General features: G+C 41.8%; 1 protein-coding gene across 4 annotated transcripts in view; it reads right to left on the bottom strand.

Annotated features, from left to right (window-relative positions):
• The window catches only part of STON2 (stonin 2), a 169,257-nt gene that overhangs the window by 6,625 nt on the left and 140,461 nt on the right, over positions 1 to 22,171 (bottom strand). For all 4 annotated transcript variants that reach the window (XM_017961421.3, XM_031667930.1, XM_031667932.1 and 1 more), the window contains one exon: positions 4,106 to 5,944. In XM_017961421.3, the coding sequence (XP_017816910.2) occupies positions 4,106 to 5,944 (1,839 nt within the window). The remainder of the gene's footprint in view (positions 1 to 4,105; positions 5,945 to 22,171) is intronic.

Here is a 22,171-nt window from a genome sequence, read left to right as displayed (position 1 = left end):
TATACAGAAGCATCTCTTAATTTAATAGCAACTTGGACAACTCTTTTAATCTAATTACACTTATTTTGCACATTGTTGGAATATGGAGAAATCTTTCCTTTCTACCCAACTGATTCCCTCCTTTCACTCCACCAAAGTGTATTCACAGCAAATTCTGAAAGCAGCATTCTTTCCTAGAATCCTAGCATCAGCTCTCAGATGGGTAAGGGTGGTGGACAGTTAAGGAAGTTCAATTTTGAAAGCTATTGTGGTTTAATTCATAGTAATGCATTAAATAAGTCCACACATGCTGTCATTGTCCTTGATGAGGTTGAGAAAATTCAACAAAAAATTCAGATGTTTAAAATTTCCCATACAAGGATGATCATATTGGGACTGTTTTCCCTCTACCAGGTCTAATGAGAACGGGGGGTTCCTGCAAAGAAAGCCACGTATGCAGGACAGAATGTTTCATTTCCTGGCGATGATCTGTGGAAGCAGCACGACTTATGTTGGTGCCTTCTAAGATGAAGAAAAACTCCCAGCACTTTGGGAGGCTGAGGCGGGCGGATCACGAGGTCAGGAGGTCGAGACCATCCTGGCTAAGATGGTGAAACCCCGTCTCTACTAAAAATACAAAAAAATTAGCCACGCGTGGTGGCGGGTCCCTGTAGTCCCAGCTACAAGGGAGGCTGAGGCAGGAGAATGGAGTGAACCCGGGAGGCGGAGCTTGCAGTGAGCCGAGATCGTGCCACTGCACTCCAGGCTGGGTGACAGAGACTCCATCTCAAACAAAAAAACAAAGAAAGAAAAACTGTTGGGATGAGGGTGGGCGGGGTCCTTGGAGAGCTCAGAGAGGGGAGCTGCCCACCTATGTGGCTGGGCTGGGCCAGGCTGGGCTGGGCCCCACCATTCAAAGGTGGCTGCTTGGTCTCTTGGTGGCTGGGAATGGGACAAGCCTGCTGTGGTTATAGGCTAGGGATGCCAGCAACACAAGGGTGATGACCTGCTGGCCTCTGTTGCCTGGGCTCTGACTGCCCTGCCCACTGGGGCGGGGGAATGCAGGGCCACGGCAGGCAGGAATGTGTGAGGAGAGGTAGGCTTCCAGCCAGCCGGGCCTTTGACTTCAGCTGCGCCCCAGCTTCCTTAAAGAAGGTTAAGGATTACAAAAAATAACCTGTACAAAGCATCTTCCCAGGGCTGTCTGAACACCTAGACAGACGAGCCCAGGAAAGGGCTATTACTAAAAGATAACCATCAATTCTCTGGGTTCCCGGATGAACACTGCCAAGGAGGGCAGGAGCTGGGCACACTGAATACCAGCAGTGGGTGACAACTTCCATTCTGCCTGGAATTCAGATCCTATACACCGCAAGTTTCCAAAAAAGGTGCTGTCCATTTCCCGAACAGGTATGGAAAACATACCATTGACCAGAGAAGTATAAGAAGCCTCTTTTTGGGGTTTCACTATTGAAAATATTGTTATATAACCATGACAGTGAAAGCAGTAATGGGGCAAGGCTGTGAGGATTTAAGTAAGAAACATCAACAGATACCCTTATGCTGTGCTATATTTCAAAAATCTTCCACAAACGAGGTTCCAGCAATCTGGAAACAGATATGTAAAACAGCATATAAGCTGCGTTTACTTGCCCTTGAGCCAACAGAACACTCTCCACTGGGAATCATTAAGGAGAGTGTTTGCTGAAGGCCTGATTGTGCTTTTTCCCTGTCCTGTATCCATCCTCCCTCTTTTCTGATAGCAGTCTTTTTCTTTCTCTCCTTTTGGGAAATAATCTTCCCCAGGGCTACATGTTGTCTTGGTGGTCACGTCAGTCAAAACACACTCCTCTCCCCTAGTCTCTTGAGCCAAGCTGCAAAAGAACAAAAAAATAGGGCCGGGGGCGGTGCCTCAGGTCTGTAATCCCAGCACTTTGGGAGTAGGAGGCAGGCAGATCACCTGAGGTCAGGAGTTCAAGACCAGCCTGGCTAATATGGTGAAACCCTGCCTCTACTAAAAATACAAAAATTTAGCTACTCAGGAGGCTGATGCAGGAGAATCGCTTGAACCCAGAAGGTGGAAGTTGCAGTGAGTCAAGATCGCACCACTGCACTCCAGCCTGGGTGACACGGTGAGACTTCATTTAAAACAAAACAAACCAAACAAACAAACAAACAAAAAACAAAAAATAGTCTGTGATGATCTGTCCTAAGGCTACACGCTGAGGAGATATCCATTAGTCTCTATGACCAGAGCTACTCTACTGCTGTCTTTCTAAAGTCTTCTGGATCAGTCTTTTCCTCAGGTCTCTGAGCTATCCCATCCAATAATTTGTTTTGTTGCTTAAGGTAGCCAGTAAGTCTTTGTTACTTATAATAATAATAATAATAAAAAAACCTTCATGCAGTACTTTTAAATGTTTGGGAGAAATCCCTTTGAAACAAATAGATACGTTTGTACTCACTGGAAAAACTGCAAATATCTGTTCTTCTGGTGGAAATGATTTCAATATTTGTGTCTATTTGGCTCCATCTATCAGGAGACACCAGTGACAGATTGAGAAAAGGACCCTGGATGTGACTGCATGACTCTCTAGATGCGTCACATCACCTTCCCGACCTTAATTTTCTCATCTATAAATAACCTGAGTTATCCCCAAGGTCCCTTCCAGCTTGAAAATCCGGTAATTCCATGGTTGTCTCTTTCCAAGGGCTTCCGTGTCAGAGGAGAGGTCAGGGTCTTCTCTCTTCCTCTGTCAGGTCAGAGGGGCCCCGTGGATAAGGTAGAGGTTACAGTGCTGCCGCCAGCAGAAGACAGTGCTGAGTTCAGGGGAAATGAATAAGCAGGCACAGAGAGGAACACTTGGTTTTAAAAATTCTGTCAGTTTAGAAATCCAGCCTCAAACACAGAGGTCCAATTGTCTCAGTTTGCACAGCTACACCCAGTGTCTGATACAGAACGCCCTGGTGTGTGTCCATTCCCTGGATTGCCTGGGGAGCTGGCCAGATCATATTGCCATCTGCCATCACATTGCTTTACACTTAGGATATAATAATACTGCCACTTCACACTCAGAGCGGGAGAGGAAGACTCTGAACACACTGCTAGGATTTATAGTGAGAATGGAAGAAAGGATAGCCACATAAGAGAAAGCCATTTGAATCAAGAGTTTTTCCAAACCTGATTCTTTTTGCTCAGCTAGCATATCCACTTTTGTTAACAGATGGGCAAAATGTATTCTAAACAAGAAAAGAAGGGGTTTAAAGGCTTACAAGATCATGGGCTTGCTGCCTACCATTGGGGTCACCCAGACATACTCTAAGAAATATATGTATTAGTGCTGGTTTGACTGCTCCCTCATTTTGTCATTTCACTAAATCTCACTGGACCTACAGGGGAAGTAATTGCCTTCTGCACTCACTCAAGCACAAAAGCATCCCTGATAGCCGTGAGCAGCCTAGCTAGGGCTGGTAAGCATTTTTTTTTTGTTTGTCTAAATAAAACATTCTTTTCTTTATATTTTGTCTGCTAGAATTCTGGCCCTTTTAGAAATTCATGTCCTAGCTGGATCTTCAGTCTGATTGAAGGCCACTTTTCTTTCCCATCCCCCAGTCCCAGAGCCAAACTCTGAACTTGAGATATTATGACTGACAGGCCTTGCACAGGGTAGCTGGAGTCATAAAATTAACCTCTCAGTGTATTGTCCATGACTGGCCATAAACTGGCCCTTTTACCTACATCGAGGGCAGTGTGAGAAAGATGTCTCTTCAGAAGCCATCTAGAAATGAATCACTTCCAGCACCACAGCTAACACGTTAATGAGTCCCCAAAGAATATAAATTCAGAAGCTGCCCTGAAAAGCTGCTTAGCAGCTCAGCTGAGAAGAATAATCCCTAGTTTTATGGAAGATGTGTGATAATGAGGGGGTGAAAAGACAGAGTGAACTGGGACACTATACGCATTACTTACCTTGCTCAATTATTTTTACTTTTCTGGTCCCACTCCCCCTCCATCACCACTCCCATCACACAGTAAAAACAAGCACTTCATACAGGATGTGGAACTTTGATCTCAGCTTTTTTACAACTGTATGTTTGTTTTCACAGAAGAGGAACCACCACCCACCTGAGTTTTTGTCGGGCAGTCGGTTTATCCTCCACACAATGGAGTTGAAGGCATGCTCATACTTGGCAGTTCCCAGAGTTACTCTCATGACAGGCTCAGAGCCAGAAACACTAGTGGAGCCAAAACTTGCCCCCCGGTTCACTTTGGCTTTCAAAGACTTTTCCCCCAGGACACTTTCCCTGCGGAAGTTTTTCACCCACTCACTGGGCACAGGGTAACGGATCATCACATTCTCACAGGGAACCTGAGTGAGGGGGTCACGATTGGAGGAGAAGCCAGTTGACATCCTCAGCCAGCTCTGCACCTCCACCTCTGCCCCATTGACGCTTGCGGCTGTCCTGAGTGTGAAAGGCAAGGTCTTCTCAGCAAACACTGTCCTGAACCGCATTAGCTCAAACCGGCACGCATCCAAAGGGTTGAACAGAATGACCCGCGAGTTGTGGAATACATCCTCATCCACACACCCGTGGAAACGGCACTCATGAAGCTTGATCCACTTTGTGGTGGTGGTGGGCATGATGTCCTGCCTCAAAACTATTTCATTCCCTTTGACGAGGATGTCATTGAGGCCCAGGCGGCACTCTGCGAGCCCAGACAGGAAACTCAGGATGTGGATCCGCGTCAAGACATGGTGCTGGAGAATCTGGTTGTCTCCTTTGCTCACAGTGCCAGAGAATTCATCTCTGACATCCACTGTAATCTCCTCTTCAAGGTAGTTCAGGCCAACTGTGCTCAAATCCATTGACAACACTGGCAGATCCATGAGACGGTCCTGAACTGCATGGATGAAACTCAGGAAGTCATCGTAATTGGTGGTGCCCAGCTTAATCACCTGTTCCCTCTCTGCTGTGTGAGCCACAGCAGGTTTGGGCTGGTATTTCTTCTTCTCCTTATAGGTGACACGGTCTATCCGCAAGCTGTGGATTCTGCCATTCTCATCATAGTTTTGAAGCCGGGGTTCTGAAATCTCGTGACAGATCTCCAGCTTGAACTCACGGAATGGTTTTTCTAGGCCCTGCTCATAATACAGCTGCAGGTAACCAGCATCTGTCAGTTTGACGTAGATCGGCCCCCAGTGCCTGGAGGACATGATGTTTTTCTTCTCAGGGATCCTCAACATCATTGGCCACCCGTCACGGGGCTGGGACCGTGCTGATCCGGGCGGGTGAGCATCTAGTTCAATCCAGGCTATCGGGTCATCATCAGGTAGAGTTGCACTGCCAAAGTGATCAGGGTCATCAATTTGGAGTTGTTTGAGTTTTTCAACAGCATCAGAGTGTGACTGGGTTTTGCTTGAATCATCAAAACTGATGGCATCCTGGTAGATGACGATGAGGGAATCTCTTTGGCTTTTGCCCGTGGTACTGGAAATGGAACTGTTTTGGGAGCGCCTCTCCTGTTCCTCAAAGAAAGCACTGAAAGGGTTGATAGGGGAGGGCTGTACATCCTGCAGAGTCTCATTCAGGAAAGGGTTGGTTGCCCTCCAAGGTGGAGCCTCAGCTACAGAAGGCGTGCGGTTTAAAGAGGAAATGTCCAGCTTCTGAACTTTGGAGAAGTTCATCAAAGTGCTCTTGGGACGGTCCCTCTTCTTAAATGATCCCATTGAATTATAAGGTACATCTGGGATCACAGATGCACTTAGTGGAGTATTTGGCTTCAGAGGAGAGGTGATTGGTGCTAAAGGGCAGCTGACTTCATTGTCATCAAAGGTGACCCAGCTGGGAAAACGAGCAGAGGTCACTGGAGGGGCAGGGTGCCCATTCATGGCCGGACTGCTGGCCTGCCAGCTGATGGCCTCCATTTCTACTTCTTCATCTTCCTGAAGCGAGGAGGAATTGTCTAAAACGAAAAAGAGAACGTATGAGCTACTGTTCAGGGGCTCTAGAGGTAAGGAAAACTGAAGTATGGGAATGAGGGATTACTAGAATTTCAACTGGAATCCAGTACATTCCAAAGCAGCTCATTACCTGTTTCAGGTGCTTAGTCTGGGCGTAGATCTCATATATTTGTAACAAGCACCCCAGAGGAGCTATCGAATTAAGTGCAGTAAGAACACAATGGCTATATCAATACAGAAGTATTGACTGGTAGTACCAAGGTCTCTTGCAATTTATATACTCTTCCTTGTTGTATAAAATCTTCTGGAATAGATGTTTTCTGTACTTAGCTTTAAGAAATGTATTGTTAATTTTTAAACATTGAAAACCATCTCCTATATAAAATGATATAAGCTCATCTCACTGAAAAAAAAACAAGTTATCTTCTCTAAGTGATAATATGATTACAAATAATATTCTTGGAGGGATTTTTAGCCTAAACACAATGAATAAATATTAAAGACAAACGGTCAACCTTCTTAATTCACTAAGTTCATACATGTGAATAATAAGAAAAACACAAAAAACCCAATAGAAGTCTGAGTAAAGAACATAAACAGATAATTCATGAAAGAGAAACTAAAAAATGTCTAATAAGTATGTGAAAAATATCCAATCTCACTAGTAATAAGAAAAATGGCCGAGCGCGGTGGCTCATGCCTGTAATCCCAGCACTTTGGGAGGCCAAGGTGGGCGTATCACGAGGTCAGGAGTTCAAGACCAGCCTGGCCAACATGGTGAAACCCAGTCTCTACTAAAAATACAAAAAAATTAGCTGGGCGTAGTGGCGGGCACCTGTTATCCCAGCTACTTGGGAGGCTGAGGCAGGAGAATCTCTCGAACCCGGGAGGCGGAGATTGCAGTGAGCCGAGATCGTGTCACTGCACTCCAACCTGGGCAACAGAGGAAGACTCCGTCTCAAAAATGAAAAATGAAAATTAAAAAAAAAAATCAGTGAAGATTCTGAAAGATTTTAGTGCTCAATGAGGGTAAGGGTGCCATAATAGGAGCACTACGTGGATACTTAATGAAACTATAAGTTGCAACAGATGCTCTGAAAAGAGACTGGGCAATTTATATTAAGGACCTTAACACATGTTCATAAACAATGACTTAGTAATTCTACCCTAAGAAAATAAATCTAAATTATGAACCAAGTTGGAAGAACAGAGATGTCCATTTTGGCATTATTTATAATAGGGAAAAATATTTTAAATATTCAACAATTGGGTAAGTGTTAAGAAATTGAAGCCTACAATAAAATAATACCCACCCACTAAAATGTTTACAAGTATGCCATATATCATGAGGAAATGCTCATGATATAATCTTTTTCTCTAAAATATTTTTTCCATCTTGAAGTTTATTTTTTATGATAAAAAGCTTATTACAAATAAAACTCCACTTTAGCAGGGCCTCCCAGGAAGGAGATATAGGACTTGGGTTTGATGAGGGAAAGATCTAAATTTTTTCAGTAACCTAAGGACCGTGGGTATCTGCTGGGGCTGTGGGAAGGGAGGGGAAATGAGGCTTTTAGGAAGGAGGAATGAATTCTGATGAAGGAACAGCACAGACAACAAATGTGTGCATACAGTAGGTACTCAATAAGGTTTTTTGATAAAATAAGTGAGAAAATAAACTTTGCTTTAGAGTAGCTCTTCCATTCTCTACGTCTCTGCAGGAATGTGTATGAGAGATCTCTGCTACCATACCACCCACTGTTTCGATGGCCAGTCGTTTGGAATCAAAGGGAAACGGATACTCGAATGATTGAGTTTTCTGACCACCTCACTACGCCTTCATGCGTATCACATCCAACCACACCATCAGCAATGCTGCACATAATTGCACATGCAATTATACAAGGATGGGATGCTGACTTGTCATCCGTCTTTCCAAGTAATTTATTCAAACAGATAGCAATTCTCTCAACTGAAAACGTTGGTTTGAAAATGTTAGGCTAGGCCGGGCACGGTGACTCACGCCTGTAATCCCAGCACTTTGGGAGGCTGAGGCAGACAGATCACTTGGGGTCAGGAGTTCGAGACCAGCCTGGCCAACATGGAAACCCTGTCTCTACTAAAAATGCAAAAATTAGCTGGGCGTGGTGGCACAAGCCTGTAATCCCAGCTGTTCGGGAGGCTGAGGCAGGAGAAGCGCTTGAACCTGGGAAACAGAGGTTGCAGTGAGCCAAGATGGCGCTACTGCACTCCAGCCTGGGCGACAGAGCAAAACTCTGTCTCAAAAAAAAAAAAAAAAAGAAAAGAAAAAAGAAAAAAAAATGTAGGCTAAACACGAGTATGCATATACATATACACATATCCATACCCACCCCAGAAACATAATGAGCAAAAAGCATTTTCTATATATACAGTGACTAAAAAGGATTCTAAAACATTTTTAAATTAAAGATGACAATCTCCTTCAAATTAAGCATGAATCCAGTTTTGTATATACATAAGTGATTTATTTTCTGAAAACTGAAGGGCAAACGGTCAGGAAACAACCTACACTCATAGTTTTTATATTTTATTTATCATTTTGGTAACAACGTCTAAAAGGAACATTGTGGTCCTGAGTGAAATACAATCACTTCCTTGGAATGGTTCTTGATCCTGTCTAGAGAACGGGAAAGGGGTACGTCTCAAAACTCATCAATTTCTAATGAGGCAGCGCTAGAGAGTCTTTGTGATGTAGGGTTTCCACCCAAACAATCTCTACTGGCCCACCCCTGGCATCAGGGTTATCCTTTTTGTCCTGGAGCTCACTCTCTAGTTTAAAACAAGCTGAAGTCCTTTTTCTTTGCAGGGGGGCTTTCTGCCAAAGCTGTTTACACTTGCTGCCAAAGGATTCCCTTCTGTTGGGAATCTTGTCCTCAAAGCAGCCCTTCTCATCTTCTCCTGAGCCAGAAATGAAAAGAGAAAAAAGGGCCTTTGTCCCGACTAAAGATCATTTTCTTACAATAAATTCCTTTTCAAACTAAGTTAGTTTAAATCACACCAAGTCCTAAACATTTTTGAAACATTAGCGTTATAATACAAACTAAATGAGTGTCTTTAAATTTGAAGGGAAATGTTTGAATTCAATTAATTTCTAGGGATTCTGTTTTCTTTTTGACAGTCATTAAAAAATATCAAAAGACTTCGACAAAATTATCTTTCCTTTGACGGTTTCATGTTCCATAATTCCATGAATTTTTAAAACTTATTCTCTGGGATGGTAGCAGGGCATAGGTGAAATTTCTGAAATTGAGTTTTTCTTTTTCTATGAAATAATTTATTTAAAGAAATCCGAGAATTTTAGGAAATAAATTATAAGAGTTTACTCTAAGGAAATAACAGGACAAGCATGCAACGATGTACACAGTAATGTTTATTACGGCAATGTTTCTATCACAGAAAAACATGAAAAAACCTGAATGCCCAACAATGGGAGACTAGTTACATCAGTTGTTATATCCTTAAAATGAAATTCCATGTAGCTGTCAAGATGATGCTCTGATGCATGTTAATTCACATGGAAGCTGACTAGGACATATTGTTGAGTGAGTAACAAGAAGCACCTAAAATCTGCAGTCAAATTGCTTGGGTTTCAATTCCATACCTATAGCATTTTAGATATGTGATTCTAGGCAAGTCTTAAATTTCCCTCTATCTCAGTTTTGCTATATATTTAATTAGGGAAATATTAAATCCTACCAGACAAGCAAATAATAAATGCTCAGTAGATGTAGGCTATTCTTATTACTACTACTACCACCACCACCACCACCACCACCACCACCACCACCACCACTACTGGAATGATAATGTATGTGTGTATTAGAAAGCTTTGGAATATAATAATCTCATAATATTTTGGTGTGAAAACAAATCTCTCATGGGATAAGAGGTGATTTAAAAAATTTGAAATCTGTATTCTTTCTTTCAAAAACTGTGATGTTGCTTACAAAAGAAAGCAACATACCATTATAATAGAAGTTATAATAAAAGTTCAAAACATCTCTTTATTACTACTACTAATTAACCTTAGAAAAAGGAAATAAACTGCTTAGCTGTAGTCTGTATTGAGAAAGCAGCGGTTAGATCTTTCCCAAGACAATTATTGCCGGTGTGGCTGGGACTGGAAACAACGAGAGGGGGAAAAGCTGGCAAATTTCTCCAGCAAGAAATAGGCAAAAACCAAGTATCTTGAACACAAAACTAATTCTTCTCCACAATTCAATTTACTGATTTATTAAAATAAAACAAAAAACTAAACTCCAGCATGATTTTAATTACTGTCTCTTCCACTGGCTACCTCCAAATTGTTTTTATTATGAGTTGGGCTGCTGCCAAACAAAAGCCATGTGTAAGGATTAGGTTCTCATTCTATAGCACAGGGAAAATTTCCAGTACCTAAGAGGTTCCTAGTGTCTTTACTGATGCCAACTGAAGAGAAGTGGTGGATTCTTTTAATGTTAGGCCACAATCTATTTCAAGTTCCTAAAAGATTAAATTAAATAAAGTGATTTCAGTAGTCATCAAAGCCACTAAAACTGAATGAAAAGTAAGAACTATGGGAGGAAAATTAAGTGTCTATATTTTGAACATAGAGACTCTACTATCTTCTTTCCCTTATTTGTTAACCTAATTTGTTAATGCAATGACAAATACAAAAAAAAAGTATTGATAAATGTTCATTGGAATTTATTAGGAGTGGCAAGAACAAATGTTCTAAGATCATTGCAGGCTTCTAAACATGCAGCAGCAGTGACTGTTACATAACGGCATATAAAGGCATACCTCGTCTTTTTGCACTTCACAGATACTGCATCTTTTATTAACAGAAGATCTGTAGCAACGCAAAGTCTGTCAGCACCATCTTTCCAACAGCATGTGCTCACTCTGTCTCTGGGTCACATTTTGGCAATTCTCACAATATTTCAAACATTTTCACTATAAATATATCTGTTACTGTGATCTGTGATTTTTGATGATACTACTGTAACTGTTTTGGGGCACCATAAACTGTGCCCATATAAGATGGTGAACTTAGGCCAGGCGCGGTGGCTCAAGCCTGTAATCCCAGCACTTTGGGAGGCCGAGACGGGCGGATCACAAGGTCAGGAGATCGAGACCACCCTGGCTAACGTGGTGAACTCGCTTTCTACTAAAAATACAAAATTAGGCCGGGCGGTGGCTGGCGCCAGTCCTGGCTGGAGGCCGGGAGGCAGAGAATGGTAAACTCGGGAGGCGGAGCTTGCAGTGAGCTGAGATCCGGCCACTGCACCTCCAGCCTGGGGACAGAGCGAGACTCTGTCTCAAAAAGAAAATAAAAATAAAAAATAAGATGGTGAACTTAATCAATAAATGTGTGTGTTCTGGGCTGCCCCACAGTCTCGCCATTCCCCTGTCTCTCTCTCTCTCTTCAGGCCTCCTTATTACCTGAGACACAACAATATTGAAATTAGGCCAATTAATAATCCCACTATGGTCTCTAAGTATTCAGATGAAGAGTTATATGTCTCTTACTTTCAATCAAAAGTGAGATATGGGTAAGCTTAGTGAAGAAGGCATGGCAAAAGCCGTGACAGGCGAAAAGCCCATGCCAGTTAACCCAGTTGTGAATGCAAAGGAAAACTTCTCAAAGGAAATTAAAAGTGTCACTCCAGTGAACACATGAATGGCAAGAAAGTGAAAGAGCTTGATTGATGATATGGAGGAAGTTTTAGTGGTCTGGATAGAGGATTAAACCAGTGACAATATTCTCGTAAGCCAGAGCCTAATTCAGAGGAAGGTCCCACCTCTCATCAATTCTATGAAGGTGGAAAGAGGTGAGGAAATCACAGGAAAAAAATAAATAAATAAAGCTAGCAGAGGTTGGTTCACGAGGTTTAAGGAAATAAGCCATTTCCATAACATAAAAGTAGAAGGTTAAACAGCAAGTGCTAATGTAGAAGCTGCAACAAGTTATCCAAAAGATTTACCTAATATAATTGAGGAAGGTGGCTACACTAAGCAACAGATTTTCACTGAAGATAAAACAGCCTTTTACTGGAAGAAGATGCCATCTAGGATGTTAATAGCTAAAGAAAAGTCAATGCCTGGTTTCAAAACCTCAAAGGACTGGATGACTCTCTTGTTAGTGGCTAATGTGGCTGGTGACTTTAAGTTGAAGCCATTGTTTATTTACCATTCCAAAAATCTTAGAGCCCTTAAGAATTATGCAAATCTACCTTGCCTGAGATCTATAAATGGAACAACAAAGCCTGGATGACAACACATCTGTTTACAGCATGAATTACTGAATATTGTAAGCCCAGGTTGAGACCTACTGCTCAGAAAAAAGAGGTTCCTTGCAAAAATATTACTACGCACTGACAATGCACCTGACCACCCGAGAGCACTGATAGAGATGCACAAAGAGATTAATGTTGTTTTCATGCCTGCAGCCATGGAACACAACATCCATTCTTTTTTTTTTTTTTTTTTTTTTTTTTTTGAGATGGAGTTTTGCTCCTGTCGCCCAGGCTGTAGTGCAATGGGGCGATCTCGGCTCACCGCAACCTCCACCTCCCAGGTTCAAGCGATTCTCCTGCCTCAGCCTCCCGTGCAGCTGGGATTACAGGCATGTGCCACCACGCCTGGCTTATTTTGTATTTTTAGTAGAGACAGGGTTTCTCCATGTTGGTTGGGCTGGTCTTGAACTCCCCACCTCAGGTGATCCGCCTGCCTTGGCCTCCCAAAGTGCTGGGATTACAGGCGTGAGCCACTGTGCCCGGCCCACAACATCCATTCCATATCCCATGGATCAAGGGGTAATTTTGATTTTCAAGTCTTCTTATTTAAGGAATACATTTTGTAAGGCTGCCATAGATAGTAATTCCTCTGATGGATTGGGGCAAGGTAAACTGACAAACTCCTGGAAAGGATTCATCATTCTAGATGCCATTACAAACATCTGTGATTCATGAGAGAAGTTAACCTTCACAGGAGTTTGTAAAAGTTGATTCCAAGCCTTGTGGATGACTTTGAGGAGTTCAAGACTTCACTGGAGGAAATAACTGCAGATGTGGTGGAAACAGCGAGAGAACGAGAAGTGAAACCTGAAGATATGACTGAATTGCTGTAATCTCATAAGAAAACTTTTCTTTGGTCTTTTTTTTCCCTTTTTATGGAGAACGGGGTCTCACTATGTTGCTCAGGCTGGTCTCAAACTCCTGGGCTCAAGCTATCCTTCTGCGTTTGCCTAAGTGCTCAGATTACAAGCATGATCCACTGCACGTGATCTCATGATAAAACTTTAATGGATGAGAAGTTGCATCTTATGGATGAGAAAATAAAAGTATTTTCTTGAGATAGAATCTACTCCTGATGAAGATGCTGTGAACGTTGTTGAAATGACAGCAAAGATTTTAGAATATTACATAAACTGGGGCTGAAAAACTACCGATTGAGTACTATGCTTACTACCTGGGTGACAGGATCATTCATACCCCAAACTTCCATGTCATGTAATAGGCCCATGTAACAAACCTGCACATGTACCTGCTGAATCTAAAATAAAAGTTGAGGCCAGGTGCAGTGGCTCACACCTGTAATCCAGCATTTTGGGAGGCCAACGTGGGCAGATCACTTGACGTCAGGAGTTCAAGACCAGCCTGGCCAACATGGTGAAACCCCATCTCTACTAAAAATACAAAAATCAGCTGGGCAAGGTGGCAGGCACCTGTAGTCCCAGCTACTCAGGGGGCTGAGGCAGGAGAATCACTTGAACCCAGGAAGTGAAGGTTGCAGTGAGCTGAGATCGTGCCACTGCACTCCAGCCAGAGCAACAGAATGAGACTCTGTCTCAAAATAAATAAATAAATAAATAAATAAATAAATAAATAAAATATAATAAAATAAATGTTGAAATTATTTTTAAAAAGAATATTACATAAACTTAGTTGATAAGGCAGCAGCAGGATTTGAGAGGAGTGACTCCAATTTTGAAAGATATTTTACTGTGTGTTAAATGTTATCAAATAGCATCGGATACTACAGACAAATCTTTCATGAAAGGGTCAACTGATGCAGCAAATATCATTGCTGTCAACTGTCACAGCCATTCCAAACCTCAGCAGCCACCACCCTGAGGCTGTTCACCAGAAAAAGATTATGACTTGCTGAAGGCTCAGGTGATCATTAGCATTTCTAGCAATAAAGTGTCTTTAATTAAAGCGTGTACATTGTTTAGACATAATGCTATTGCACACTTAATAATATAGTGTAAGCATAAGTTTTATCTGTACTAGGAAACCAAAAAGTGTGTGTGACTTGCTTTATTGCAATACTTGCTTTACTGCAATAGTCTGAAACCAAACCTACAGTATCTCTGAGGTATGCCTGTACTTAAAACTGTACAACCAGCCACAGATACACAGTAAGCATTTCATATTTATGGAGTAATTTGTTAAGTGAAAAGAGGAACATGGAATTTTGGGGTTTGGAGAGATTTCAGAAATAGTAAAACTTGACCTCTTCATTTTACAGAGAAGCCTGAGGTCAGCAATTTTAAGTAAACTGCCCAAGATGAGATCAGAAGTCAAGTCCTGCTTTTAATTTTTAGTAACTCTAGTATTTCCTTAACGCTTGTTCGTTAAGGTAAAATCTGGTTAATTTTTCCCATTGCTTTTTGAGATTGGCAAGAGTTATCTTGACACAACTTCTTAGGAACGTTTTTCAACAGGGAAAATAAGTTAATTAAATAAAGATTAACATCCATTGACATAGAGAAGTCTTTGTGCAAAAGGTCAAGTGATGTCATGCACTAATGTGGAAATGCATAGGGTGAGAGAAGGGAGTTAGTCATCTCAAGCTTATCAAGGGTGCTTCTAATGTGTGTAAAATATGCTGGGACCTACTTAGTCATCACGAAATACTATGATAAAAAGGAGAGCTGGAGGATGAGTCTATGCTGGGACCTGGTTAGTCATTACAAAATACTAATGATAAAAAGGACAGCCAGAGGATGTGTATTCACCTGGCTCAGCACTGTCCAAGACAGAGGATGCTTCAATGCTGGTAAAGTACCCCGTCAGAGATATCCCCGAAGTGAAGAAGCCAGTTCATCAAACTACCACTTAACATTACTTAACAGAATCTTTATCAAGACACCACATTCTCATTTTTACTTACTAAGGTGACCTATGAAGCAGTACTGCATACCTTCTTCAAATGACTGGTCCAGCCTGCCCTGCCAACTCCCTCCCTGCTATTAGGACAGGCTGACCCAACACATTCCAGCTTTCTTTTTTTTGCTCAGAAAAGCAAGCATCAGACTTTAAGTTTGTTGACTGGTCCAGGACTATCCCCAGTTTATTCCATGTTGGTGGGGTATAGCCTCACGTGGTGACCAAGAATATCTTTTCTCTCTGGTTCTAAACTTCTGCCTCTGTTTTACCACTGCCCACTTCCCCATGCCTTCCCCAATACTCTACCTTTGGATCCCTACTTTTGGCCTCTTCCTCTAACAACCAACTATGACTCAACTGGCTTATTGGTTCCCTGCCTCAATGTGCCTTTCTGATATCAGTTTCTTGGGTTGTCTTAGATGAGGGCTCCATTCTCCAACTCAGCCTGGGCAGAGACTCCACTACGACACCTTGCTGTGGTCTGACAGGGCCAACACCAGTTCCCCAGCAGAGGTCTCACGCTGAGGGCAGGGATATATTCTGGCATCTATGGTAAACTGAAAAATCAGTATTCTGCTTTATAAATTAATTCCTTAACATTTTATATAACAAGGTGTCTTGAGTTAACTAGTGATAGTGACACCTGCAGAGACCCTAAGCTGTGTTTTATTTTATTATTGCCATAGCAAAAAGTACCTGTTTCCTTCCTATTTTCAAATATAGTCATTTTCAACTGTAGAGCATATCCCTGTTGTTGGTTAATGACAGGAATGTATCCTGAGAAATGCAACATCAATGGTGATCATCACCCTCATTGTGGGAACATCATACATAGAGTGTAGTTACACAAACCTGGATAGTATATCATCATAGAGTGTAGTTACACAAACCTAGATAGTATATCATCATAGAGTGTAGTTACACAAACCTGGGTAGAATATCATCATAGAGTGTAGTTACACAAACCTAAATAGTATATCATCATAGAGTGTAGTTACACAAACCTGGATAGAATATCATCATAGAGTGTAATTACACAAACCTGGATAGTATATCATCAGAGAGTGCAGTTACACAAACCTAGACAGAATATCATCATAGAGTGTAGTTACACAAACCTGGATAGAATATCATCATAGAGTGTTACACAAACCTGGATAGAATATCATCATAGAATGTAGTTACACAAACCTAGATAGTATAACCTGCTATACTCCGAGGCTATATGGTAAAGGCTATTGCTCCTAGGTTACAAACGTCTACAGCATGTTACTGTACTGCATACTGCAGGCAATTATAAGCATTTGTATACCCAAAGATATCTAAACATAGAAAAGGTACAGTAAAAATATGGTAGTAGAGTCGTACAAGACCACTGACATATATGTGTTGTTGTTGACTGAAATGCTATGCAGTGCATGACTGTACTTATGAGCCCATCAAAGAGAACTGAACAGAGGAGTTTGTAGGAGCTCAGCCTTTTGGATGTGAAGCTCTGCTCAATGGATCATCAAACACCTCTATGGTATGAAAAGAAGTGAAAAGGGGGCTCTTTCGGTTTAGGAGGTTAAAAGAGAAGGCGTCCTATATCTAGAGGTTACCATAAGGGAGAACGTAGCATAGGAATAAGGGAAAAAGGGGGTCTCCATTCTTACCGATTTTAGCACGCTTCTTATACCCATGCCAGGGCTGGGGAGCCATAAAAAGTACTTCCTGGAGGAGCACTGGGTAAGTCCCCAGAAGCAGTGGTAGGACTATAATGCTCATGCTCTTACTGTGACCAGGACAGGTGACTCATTAGGACTGCCCTCTGCCACAGATGTCTCACTCATGTGCACCTCCACATCCTCACTATTCACCTGCTCACCATGTGAACACACTCCACCAACAACGCAGGATGCTTGTAAGATCCAAGAAGCCTCTGGACCTTTGAAGGGGTTAGGAACAGTTACGTTCCTGGATGCTAGTGAAGGGCTAGGCTGTATCAGTATACCCTAAAGTGGAATTAGATGGGACTGAACCTTGATGTTACATTTGGTCAGAGATACCCATTTCTAACAATCATATCACTCTTTGGTGAGCAAGTAAAATCAGTTTCAGACTTTGTAAGATGATTCTCAGATCCTGGAATTACCAAGGAAGGTAAAGGCTCACTGTTGCAATAGTTAGAAGACAGAAAAAATGACCAGATTTATAAAAGATTAGGGAATGTGTGGGGGACAGGTCAGAGTGGTGGGAAAAACTATAGGGGAAAGGACGCAAATCTGCTGAAAGGTTGGAAGGTTCTGCAGAGCCCCAGGGGAGAATAGCTGAAGACAGCGTTCTATAACCCTGAGGCAGAGGGCAAGGAGTAGGTACAAGGGAGTGTGGGGGAATTTATCTTACACAGGCTTATTTACTTATGTCGACCAGGAACTGACCTCTATCATCTGTGCATGTGACATTCCCTGAAAGTGGAACAATAAATGTTAATTATCCGCAGGTTGTGTTGGCTTCAGGTTTTCGGCATTGTGCCTGCACTGAATAAAAAGCAAGCAGCTCCAGCTTCTCGGGACTGCACTTTGACCACTAGAGCCAGCCAGTCCTCTAGCTGCTCTTACACTGCATACCTGTGTCTGAATACTCATTTCATCCATCTGTCTGTTGGCCAGGGTTTGTGGGACAGACCCAGCAGGAATTATACAAGGGCAAGGGCTTGATTATCCCTGGTTATGTTGGTGAGTAAGAGAAAGCCACGCTATACCTTATAGAGAATGTCAAGTGGCCAAATGAAATAAACCTAGAGGTTGCAGTCTCACCAACAGCCCTGTCTGTTAGCTCCCTCACTGCTTCCTTCAATATATGGGTCTACTTTTAATACAGCACTAAAGTCCTACCGATCAGTAATGCCCCTGCAGAGCTGGTCCTCATCAGCCTCTTTATATATAATACTTTTATATTCAATCGTACAGGCACAGACCCAGGCCTACTTATTCTGAGAGTGGAGCTTGGGAGTCTTACTAGTCTCACCTTATCAGAAGTCTTTTAGCTTCATGGGCAAATATACTTTAAGCACAAACAGCAATGTCTTCACTGTCACAATCCTGAAACAGTTATAATAGTGCCATTCTACCAGATTCAAAGTCTGATAATTTTGAACCTTAGTGATGAGAATTTCTGCTTCACTCAAGTTGGGGATTCTGTAACTTTGGTCAGGGGGGCTGGTGGTATGGGCAAAGAAAGACACCTGAGATTTCTTGCATGTTATTATGTGTACTTGTGTACATGTGTCCTGGGAAGGAGAAGAAGATGCATTCTGAGTCTGTATCATGTCGATCTTCTGTTTGTTACCTTTGCTATGCTATAATATCATTTCCAGGAGAAATTCAAGAAGTCTGTTGGGGGTGAGGGTACAGTCAGATGACCAGCATCACCCACAGGAATGTTAGGGGCAATTACTGCAAGCTGAAAGGATCCCTACAGACGACCCCTTTCATCTGTATTACCCAAAGCTCACTGTTCTTTATGTGGACTTTCCCGCAATGACACTGACAACAAAATAACCAAATAGCTCATGTATGCAGTAGGCCTGTCTTTTCAATTGGATTTGGAGTTGGTCATTTGATTTCATTTCAGTACTTGTCCAACTCGCTTTTAGTTACCAAGATCAAAGGGGACATCCTTATAGACTGATGGTAGATGCAATCTATAAAAGTGTAAACACATCAAGTTAAGACAATCTCTTAGAAAAAGAGGAAAACAACTAATTCCCAGCATATGCCTGGCCTATAGCTCAATAAATGTTAGCTCTCACAGGAAGAAAAAATATGTATGTATTATTCTCATTTCGAAATTCTTAAAGCAGCAAAAAACAGGATAGGAGGAAGTAGGGAGCGAAAATGCCTTTGAAGTTATATTAGTTATCAATCCAACAGAGAAAAAAGGAAAGGAGGCAGGAAGAATGACAGGAATTGGAAAAAGAAAGAATATATTTGTTACAGGTTATGATTTCCATGAATCCAAACCTTTCCATAATTATTGTAGAGATAAACTTCAAAGACTTGAGAACTACAAGGGATATGAAAGTCTATACTTCAGGTATGAAGTACAACTATGAAGGCAGAATGTATATGAAGACACATACATTCACAAAGCCATTATGGATATACCAAAGAAGTACAGGAATTCACCACATAAAGGAAGTATTAAGTCATGAATACACTTTGATCAAGACAGAATGTTCAACTTTCTATTATCCCTCTGGTACTGAGAAATGTCTTTGTAATTGTTGGGCAGGTATAAAATGTTTTAGCAGTCTAGACAAGCAGTCCCCAAAGTGGAAGAGATCCACTGGGGTATGGAAAGAAAATATTTTACAACTTCTATTTTTGTTCACTTTTTAACCCATCTTTTCAATGTTTCTTCTTTTTATTTATTATATGTTACAAAACATTAACTAGTATGTTTGTATGTTTATTAATTTATTGGAATAAACTAATTTATTAGTTTTAGTTTATTAGTTTATTCTAATAAATTAGTTTATTAGAATAAAGTAATATATTTATTCCAAATATATTAGACGATCATGATTAAACCTTTGTAGAAACTTGATCAAACATCTGGAGAAAATGCTTAGTGTACTAGGCATGTTTCAAATACTTAGCATGGGTACACATACACACACACACACACACACACACACACAAAGATATCACCTCTTCCCTATCTTTTCTAAAAGCAGGCTATTATGATCAGAAAAATGGCCCTGGTTTTCAGTTCAAAGGGAAAGGTATTTTGGTAAAGATGAAGGATCTGTTATGCCTTTAAACCTTTCTATTATTTGGGCAATAATTCAATCTTAAGTGCTCTAGCTCCCTGGTGACAATGGTAACAGCCTATCTTAGGCTTTCCCTGTTGACTGGACTTCAGCTAAATGTCGACTTTACTGCCATCCCTTCTTTATTTCTAGAAAGTCTTAAAACCAGCATTCCAATTCTGCACACATTCTAAAACTAATTTAAACAAACAACTGCTGGAGTTGCTGCCAGGGACAAGGATCATGTGATCTCACATCAGAACACCAGTCCAGTCCCTTTCTTGGCTATACACTTGGTATCCAACAAATACACAGCAATGACAAAAAGAGGAGATGTCGGTGAGATCTTGACCCATGCCAGGTGATACGGTTTCACTGTGTCCCCACCCAAATCTCATCTTGAATTATGGTTCCCATAATTCCCTCTTGTCATCGGAGGGACCCGATTGCAGTTAATTGAATGATGGGGGCAGTTACCCCATGCTGTTCTCATGATAGTGAGTGAGTTCTCATGAGGGCTGATGGTTTTATAAGGGGTTTTGCCCACTTTGCTTGGCACTTCTCCTTCCTGCCACCATGTGAAGAAGGATGTGTTTCGTTCCCCATCCATCATGTTTGTAAGTTTCCTGAGGCCTCCCCAACCCTGCAGAACTGTGAATCAATTAAACCTCTTTCCTTTATAAATTACCCAGTCTTGGGCAGTTCTTCATAGCAGCGTGAGAAAGGACTAATAGCACCACTAGCTTTATAACAAGTGTCTTTTGAGTTGAATATTTGAAATCTTCTGTTGTTCAAGTAATAGGCTGAGATTACTACTTTTGCGCTTAATAAATTCTTAAACCTACATGGTTCGAGGGAAAGGACTAAGTCAATACAGTGAACAATACAGAGAGAAGGAATATTGTATTGCCTTCTCTGCATCACTCCACACTAATCCGGGTAACAACTTCACAACTGTCCTTTTGGGGACTCCTCCCTCTTGCTCAAGTCTTCACTGATTGTCACCCAAAGTGCACCATCCATGATGCATATAATTCAAGCAGAGTGAGATTCTTTTTGGAAATCTTGAATGGACTGACTAACGGCAGGAAGATAGTGGGGGCTAAGTTATTCAGACGGAGGCACCCTAGAAAGCCTTCACCTTAGTTCTTGCTGACTCATGTCCTTTTTTTTTTTTTGAAATGGAGTCTCGCTCTGTCATCAGGCCGGAGTGCAATAGCACAATCTTGGCTCACTGCAACCTCTGCCTGCTGGGTTCAAGTCATTCTCCTGCCTCAGCCTCCCAAGTAGTTGGGACTACAGGCACGTGCCACCATGCCCAGCTAATTTTTGTATTTTTAGTAGACAGGGGTTTCACTGTGTTGGCCAGGATGGTCTCGATCTCTTGACCTCGTGATCTGCCTGCCTTGGCCTCCCAAAGTGCTGGGATTACAGGCGTGGGCCACAGCACCCGACTGGTGACTTGAGTCTTAAAGGTGCCAAGGTTCCTGGCCATCTATGGGAGATAGCAAAAATGGCCACAGATTGTTCCTCCTTCTCTATCTGCGCTCTTGGGCAGCTCCCTCCCACTCTGACTCTGAGCTTAGCTGTGTGATTTGCTTTAGTCGAGATTAAATACATATATCTCGAGCAGAGACTAGAAAAGTGCTTGTGCATTGGGGCTTGCCTTCTTTCACTATACTTGGAACTCCAAGACCATCATGTGAGTGACCCTTCCAGGGGATGAACGACCATATGGAGAATCAAGACATAGTAGCCAACTAGGCTACTCATGGGACTGCAGACCCATGAGTGAGCCGCTGAGGAGGTCAGCTGAGCCTAGCGCAGGTAGGGGAATGCTCAAGCACCGACCAGATTGCTGATTTGCAGAATCATAAGGTGAACAAATGGTGGGGTTTTTTCTTCAGCTACTAAATTTTGAGGTGGTTGTAACACAGTAAAAGCTGATACACCAACTTTCTGAAGCCTGAGTATTCAGCTTTTCTTTTGATTCTGTAAGCTACTATGTCTTTAGAATAAATTATTTTTGCTCACAGTAAAGTTGGCTTCTGTTACTTGCAATCAAAGCTCCTTAGCAGCCAGACAAGAGATAGATGAAAAGATCCTTGCAGCAACCATGGCAGATATAAATTCCTAGAACCTTCCAATCTTGTCTAACTATTGAGCAAAAATATTTCAGTTTTATTATGGCTCTTTACTCTCCCTGATTCTTTCCACAAGGAGATAGAACAGTATTC

Source organism: Papio anubis, chromosome 7 (assembly GCF_008728515.1).
Source record: "Papio anubis isolate 15944 chromosome 7, Panubis1.0, whole genome shotgun sequence".
NCBI lineage: Eukaryota > Metazoa > Chordata > Mammalia > Primates > Cercopithecidae > Papio > Papio anubis.
The sequence above is the reverse complement of the archived record's forward strand: the minus strand, read 5'-3'. Positions and strand labels throughout refer to the sequence as shown.